The sequence below is a fragment of the Carettochelys insculpta genome, chromosome 14, assembly GCF_033958435.1.
Source record: "Carettochelys insculpta isolate YL-2023 chromosome 14, ASM3395843v1, whole genome shotgun sequence".
In the NCBI taxonomy this organism is placed as follows: domain Eukaryota; kingdom Metazoa; phylum Chordata; order Testudines; family Carettochelyidae; genus Carettochelys; species Carettochelys insculpta.
Window position 1 is genome coordinate 2,085,398 of NC_134150.1, and position 6,991 is coordinate 2,092,388.

Genomic DNA, 6,991 nt, shown 5'->3' on the forward strand with positions numbered 1-6,991 from the left:
CTGGAGGCCTCAGTGCAGCCTGTTCATGGCTCTCAGCTGGGGACGAGGGGAGGGAGCATGCAGGGGAGCTCGCCCCCCGACCTCATAAACGCCCCCTTCTAACAGTCTTTGGGGCTCTCCAGGCCCCAGCTGGTGGGGCTCTCCCAGTCCCGGCGTGGGCAGTGGAAACCCCCAGGAGACGCCTGTCTGTGGTGAGCGAATGGAAGGAAAATCAAACTTTTATTGTTGTTGGGAAGCGTCTGCCGTTTTGGGGGGACGAGTCTAGGGAAATAGGGAATTTCCTGGCGCCCAGGCCTGTCACCACGGGAGAAGCATCTTTCCGAAGAACCCCCCAGCGGGGTTCTGAAAGCAGTGTATTTCTCCGGCCCCAACCGGTGGTGCTAGGAACCAGGGCAGGGAATGCCTCCTTTATGGGCCTGGCCAGGGAGCCGGGATAAAGGGCCGTGGGGGATGACTGGTTCCCTAGCAGAGCACTGGCAAAAGGAGGAAAGGAGCAAGCAGCCCTGGCCTTGCATTTCTAGAGGGCCGATCTGTAGCGCAGGCCCCCTGGCATGTGGCTTGTTCATCCAGCACTGAATTGCAGGCACCTCAGGGGTGCAGCAAGCAGCTACTTAACAGCCAACAGGAACGCAATGAGCTAGTACCGACAAGGAGGACAAAGCACCATTTTCCACGGTCGGGCAGCCGCTGCATGCAGAGCTGGGCGAATGGCGCAGCTTCCAGCATGCTTGGGCCCTGAGAGGGGGACCCCCCGCATCCTCGGCTGGCAGGCACTGCATGTGCGTTAGCACCTGTTGCCATGGGAGGGTTTCTGTCATCCCCTGTGCTGCTGTGTGCCTGCGGTGGCTCAGTCCCTCTCTCCCTCTCTCTCGCCCTGGCCAGCAGTGACCCCAAGAGTCGCACGTGTCGGGTGCCAGCCCCCAGCTCGCCAAAGGGCCGTGCTGCCCAGGGAACTGGCCCACAATGAAGGGGGGTTGTTGTGGGCCTGCCCAGGTGCTACTGAGCCATGATCCCAGGAGCCCACCCACCCCGGGCATAAGCTGTGGGGCGGTGGCTCGAGCTGTGGCAGGCTCTTGGGGGGCACGGTGTGCTCTATGGCTGTCCTCCCTTCCAGGGGCTGCACCAGGCAAGTACAGCAAAAGACTGCACCTCCGAGTGGGAGTCACCGCTGGTGCTTAGCTCCACCAGGGGTGCTGTGCTGCCCCCTTGCCGGGAGGGTGCTCGTTCCCGGCCCAGCCAGCAGCTAGGGCCCTGGCCGCCCAGGGCACAGCTCAGGCGCTTACCAGGAGGGGCTCAGCTGTGCCACCCTGGGAGCAGACACTGGAGACTGCCCAGGGGAGAGTCAGGGGCTGCCTGGCTGATTAGCAGAGCACCTGCAGCTGGCAGCCTGTATTTATATGGGTGGTGCACATCCGCACAGGTCTCAGTGCACAGAACAAAACTTATTCCACACCCATCTGGTGAAAATTAGAGGGACCCTGCCCTGCGGTTACCCCCACAGGCTGTGGGGCGGGGGCAGGGAGTCAATCACCCAGCATTCAGCGCCCAGCTGGGTTTGCGGGGAGGGGGCTGCACTTAATCATGGGGACAGGGTAAGCCTGGTTGGAGGTGGCCGCACAGCCGAGGCCCAGGGGCCCTGCTCGCCAGGCCTGGCCAGGTGTTGCCCCTGGGGGTGGGGGCTGGCTCCTCGCTTGCTCGGGGACCCCAACACTGCTCCCCAGCTGCACCCAAGCCCTGGCGGGGGTGGGGACAGGCCGGCAGCTGCAGCTGGGTGGGCCCTGCCTGCATGCGGTGGCTGGGAGCTCAGTCCGGGCTGGGGGCGGTGGCACAGGGGCGGGAGCCAGAGAGGAGCAGTGCTTCGGAAGGGGTTTATTGGCAGGCCCGGTGGGGGGGCTCGGGTGCCAGGCAGGGGCCGGGCCATGAGGAGGCCCTGGCAGGCTCAGTTGCTGGCCATGATGCTGTCGATCCAGGGCCGGAGCTCGCTCACCCGGGCGTACACCCCTGGCATGGTGGTGGCGCAGCGGCTGCTGCCCCAGGACACAATGCCCACCAGCCGCCAGGCGCCGCTCTCCTCGCAGACCAGGGGGCCGCCGGAGTCACCCTGTGGAGCAGAGGCAGGTTCAGCCACCGGGGCCAGGCCCCTGCCCAGGCACCACAGCACGTGCCTGGCCAGATCTCGCCCGCCTGTGCCAGGGCAGGAGCGAGCTGTGCCACAGAGCCCCGAGAGAGGCATCCTTGGACCACAGCTGCTGCTCTGTCCAATGCAGCCAGGCCCCAGCCCTCCCCAGCTGGCCCCTGGGGGCACTGCCCGGCGAGCGAGGCCGTACCATGCAGGAGGATGAGCCGGCCGCACCGGCGCAGATCATGGAGTCCAGGATCTTGCCAGCCCAGCGGGTTTCGCACTGTGGGTTGGTGAGCAGGGGCAGGGCCGTCTGCTGCAGCTTGCTGGGGGTGGTCAGGGCTGGACCGGGAGCAGAGAGGCGGCAGGTCAGGCCTGTGCCCCGGGGTCCCCACGTGTCTGATACGTGCAGGAGTGGGAGCCCCCCCCCACAACCACCCTGGCCTGCTGCTGAGGCTGGGCCGCCCATGCTCCCTGCTTGAAAGTGGGGCCAGGCAGCCCCAGAGCAGGTACCCAGCTCCCGCCCGCTGCACAGCACCATGCCAGCTCTGCCACTGGGCAGGAGAGGGGCCCCTTCGCCTGTCCCCCTTGTGCTGCCCTGCCCACATAGCCTGAGCTGCTTCCCTCCACGCCCAGGGGGTGGGCCTGTGTCCTGGGCTAGAGCCACCCCTAGCCCTGCACTGCCAAGGACTGGCCTGGGTGAGCTCTGTGCTGCCAGTGGCAGCAGGCAGGCAGGGCAGACCCAGGGTGGTGCCAGAAGGCGTCTCTCCCCCAGGGGAAGGCACGCACTGCAGGGACCCCCCATACCAGTGGGCTGTGACCCCGGCAAGGGAATCCCACTGCCCTCTCTTCTCCCCCGGGCCCTGCCCTGAACGTGCTTTGCAACCACCTCCGTCTGCCTCACAGTGGGGCTTGTCCCCCTCCCGCAGGTGAGGAAACTGAGGCACAGGGCAGGTACATGGCCCTGCTTTTGCGATGCTCATCCCCAACCTGGGTGAGCAGGGGCTGGTGCCATTGCCCTGTGGCGGGGGGGGGGGGGCCGTACCATTGTAGCGGGTCTTGCCCCAGCCGCTGGTGACGCAGAGCTGGCCACCCTGGTACTGCTCGCCGGCAGCAGCCAGGCACACAGGGGCCACGGTGCGACCCAGCTGGGCGGGCGTGGCCAGCTTGATGAGCGCCACGTCGTTGGCGGTGGTTTCGGAGTTGTAGTTTGGGTGGGTGAAGACCTGAGGCAGAGACGTGTGGTTAGGTCCCCGCCCTCCAGTGAGGCAGCCACGCACCCAGGCCCCGTCGCCTTCAGCGGGCACTGGGCCCAGCTGGCATCACCAGGCCTGGGCCAGCCTGCGGTGGCTGCGTCTGCTCCTTAGTACCAGCTGGGGGTGTTGGGAGCTGCCATAGTGGGGGCAAGAGCAGGGCAGCCGACCCCGCTGGGATGTGCCAGGCTGTGCTGCAGGCAGGGGAGATGGGCCACCCCCTGCCACAGCTATGGCTGGCCAGGCGAGCTCCCCCGGCAGGCTGGCACTGCCCTGCCCACGTTCCCTCTGTTAGCTGGGGAGCTGGCACTGGGCCCCCATCCTCTTTCACCTCCCACCCGAGCTCAGCCGGCTGCGGGGGGGCGGGGGAATGGCACAAAGGCTGCCAGCAGCTGGGGGTAGCTGGAACCAGGGGCCCAGGGTGCCCACTGCAGGCTCCGCGTCTGTGCCAGGCTGTGCCCCCCCACCCATCCCCAGTGCGCCCCACCTTCTGGATGGCCAGTTTCTGCACGTCCTCCTGGGAGGAGCTCCGGTCATGTTCTCCCAGCACCACCACGTTGGAGCTCCTGGGGCCGGAGGAGAGGGCAGTTAGTATCCGGGTGCCAGGGGAGACAGCTGCCAGGCATGGGCGGCCAGGCTGGCCCTGTCGATGCCCCCAGGCTGGGAGCCCCATGGTGGCTGGCGCCCTGGTGGCGATGCAGGGCCTGGCCCAGGGTGAGCCTCCCCCTGTTGCCCCCCCCCAGGCCCAGCGCCCCCTGCAGGAGGCCCCACGCCAGCTTCTCAGCTGCCCGCCCCCCCCCCAGCCTGTGCCCCACTCACCTCGTGCTGCAGTGTGCCGCAGTCACCACCCACTGCTCGCTGACCAGGGAGCCGCCGCAGAAGTGGAAACTGTTCAGGCGCGACGTCTGCAAGGGCCAAGCGGGAGGAGCCCATGAGCCCCAGAGCTGCCCCTGCGCCAGTGCACGCTGCCAGCGAGGGCTGGGCCCGGCTCATGCGTGGGCCTGGGCAGCTGGGTGGGCACCTTCCTTGGGCACCAGCTGCCCCAGGCTCCCTGGGGAGCACGGGCAGCCGGGCGCAACCCAGGCATGGGTGCCGCGGCGCCTGGAGCGCCTGCCCGGGAACCCAGCCCCAGCCTCTGGGCTGCAGGGCTCTGGCTGCCAGGAGCCAGAAAGTGCTGGTGGAATGGGGGCGTGGCTTGGAGCCAGGGGGCGGGGCCGTGTGAAGCATGAGTTGGGGGTCACCGCTTGGGCCCCCCCCCCGTGCCACCAGAGCCTTCCCCACCCCCCTTACCTGCAGGGAGACCTGCCAGGGCCAGGAGCCGGGCACTGCCTCCTCCCCGTTCACGATGCGGGCATAGCCAGTGATGACCGGCTGGATCTGCGGCACCCCACAGTCTGGTGGGGAAAAGGAGTCAGCCTGGGGCTCACCCTGCCTCCTGGGCTGCAGCGGCCCAGCCTGGCTCCCTCCTAGCCTGGCTGGTGACCTGCAGCCCGAGCCCTCAGGCTTGCTTGCATTAGTCATCCAGCCAGACACCTCTGCCAGTCCACTCATGGGACAGCCAGCCTGGTGCCGCTGCGGGTGGGTCGCTGAACTCATCCAGGCCAAGAGCAGCGGATCGGGGGCGCATTAGGAAGGCTGGAGAACAGCTCGTTGCCTGGGTCTGAGCCCACGGCTGGAATGCCGTGTGCACCGCGGCCAGGGAAGGGCAACAAAAAAAATGCTGCGGCATTTGAACCGGCTGCCGCAGGTGGGGCCATTAGTCAGGCTAGGACTTTTTAGCATAGAAAAGAGTCGGCCAAGGGGGTGATGCCAGAGTGCTATAGCCTCATGACCAGGGAGGCGGCAGCGAACCAGGAAGTGATTTTGTCCTTGGCATAACACAAGCCCCAGGAGTCATCCCGTGACATGACTAGGCAGCAGGGCTCTACCAAAGGCAGGAGTTTGCCACTTGGTTAATGTGTGGAACTCCTCGCCAGGGGGATGGCATGAAGCCAATACTGTAACAGGGCTCAGCCAGGACCTAGGGAAATTCCCAGAGGATACATTCCCTCCATGATTACTAGCCAGGCTGGGTGGGGAGGTAGCCAATGTGCTGGGTGGCTCTAGCCTCTGTTTACTTATCCTGTTTTGTTCCTTCCTTCTGAAGTACCTGGCCAGCTCCCCCCCCCACCCCCCGCAACCCCAGCCCCCGACCCCCCCCCAGGAAGGGGCGCAGGACTCAGCCACCTGGGACTCACACTGGCTCGGGGTAGGCGCCATGCCAGCCCAGTCCCAGCCCAAGTGGCCACTCTAGCATTCTTCTGTGCACCTCCTGCAGGGCCACGCCTGCCCGGCTGTGTCACCAACGGTAGTCGGGCTGGGTGAACCTGGCGAGCTCGGATATGATGCACAATATTTGTGTGCACATGGCCGGGGGCACTTGTTCACTGCCACGTTTCACACGCCAGCTCCCAGCCATTCAGCCTGGACGCATAAAGGCCATTTGGAGCAAGAACTTTGGCTGCCCCCCACCCCCGCAGTGCATGCCTGAAAGCCACTGAGCCACCCACCAAACCTTAATGCCCCTGCGGCAGCCTCAGTTCAGCTGTGCACTGCCCCCAGAGCACGTTTCAAAGCATTACAGCAGCCTACAAGCAGGCGGTAAAAGCAGCGTTCTTAGCTACATCACTCACTGCTGCGGTTACAACAGGCAGGCGGCCTCGCTTGGCTGGCGCAGCAATGCAGCCAGCTCTGGTGTGGAACATAACAACCCACAGAAACACCCTGCACTTTAGAGCTGGCACTGGAGACACACAGAGCGGCATTGAAGGAGGCCCCAATTACCTAGCCCGGCTTAAACAAGCCCTTTTTTTTGGCAGTTAGCCCCCCACTGCCTCCTGCAGGGGCTCCCCACTAGCTCACTGTCTGTGCCGCCATGTCCCCACACAGGGTCTCCCCAGCCTGGATCAGGCCATCACCGAGTGGCCAAGCCCAGCCCGGCCCACCTTGCTTACCCTGAGCCGCAGTGCCCAGCGCCAGGCAGGCAAGCAGCCACACGCCAGTCATGGTAGTGTTGGGGCAGAGGTGTGCGGACAGGTTGGCCGAAGCTGCAGGGCTTTTATCCCCAGCGCCACAGCAGGTTGGAGCCAGGCTTGGGGAGGGTGCAGGGGCGCATAGGCCTGGCCCCTGCAAGGCAAATCCCCCCCCCCCCCCCCCCGGGGCGTATTTTTAGAAGCAGGGCAGCTGTGTCGCTTTCCAGGCTGGCTGCGTGCGGGAGGGGCTCAGAGGGCTCCGGCCGTGGCGTGTTTCCAGTTGGCCTGACACGCTCGGCATTGGGCAGAGCACTCGGTGCCTCGTCCCATGGCCAGCCTGACGTGGGAGTCAGGGCCGAGGGCCGACCCTGCAGCCCTGCGCAGTGCTATCAACCTGGTCGCCCTGTGTCGGACAGCTGCTTTTGTGTGTGTGTGTGTGTGTGTGTGTGTGTGTGTGTGTGTGTGTGTGTGTGTGTGTGTGTGTGTGTGTGTCAGTATCTCCAGGTGTGCCTGTGTATTTGCATGGGTCTGTGGCTGCGTATTTGTCTTTGTGCGTGTGTGTGTGTCTGTGTTTGCGTGGCTGGCTCTATGCAGCGCTGTGTGTGTGT

General features: G+C 65.5%; 1 protein-coding gene across 1 annotated transcript; it reads right to left on the reverse strand.

Annotated features, from left to right (window-relative positions):
- Positions 1-1,663: 1,663 nt before the first annotated feature.
- LOC142020628 (chymotrypsinogen B-like) lies at positions 1,664-6,456 on the reverse strand. The gene is made up of 7 exons (XM_075008658.1): positions 6,366-6,456; positions 4,663-4,766; positions 4,192-4,277; positions 3,860-3,938; positions 3,165-3,345; positions 2,328-2,461; positions 1,664-2,101 (listed from the first exon to the last, which is right to left on the reverse strand). The coding sequence occupies exons 1-7, from the start codon at positions 6,415-6,417 to the stop codon at positions 1,940-1,942; spliced, it is 798 nt and encodes a 265-aa protein (XP_074864759.1). The 5' UTR covers positions 6,418-6,456; the 3' UTR covers positions 1,664-1,939.
- Between the last annotated feature and the right edge of the window lie 535 nt (positions 6,457-6,991).

What these genes read in the sequence shown, in the direction of transcription:
- LOC142020628 (XM_075008658.1), bottom strand. Translation starts at nt 6,417, where the DNA reads ATGACTGGCGTGTGGCTGCTTGCCTGCCTGGCGCTGGGCACTGCGGCT. An exon ending in GCTGGGCACTGCGGCTCAGG is followed by an intron (nt 4,767 to 6,365) that starts GTAAGCAAGGTG and finishes TTTCCCCACCAG; the next exon opens with ACTGTGGGGTGCCGCAGATC. An exon ending in CCGGCTCATCCTCCTGCATG is followed by an intron (nt 2,102 to 2,327) that starts GTACGGCCTCGC and finishes TCTGCTCCACAG; the next exon opens with GGTGACTCCGGCGGCCCCCT.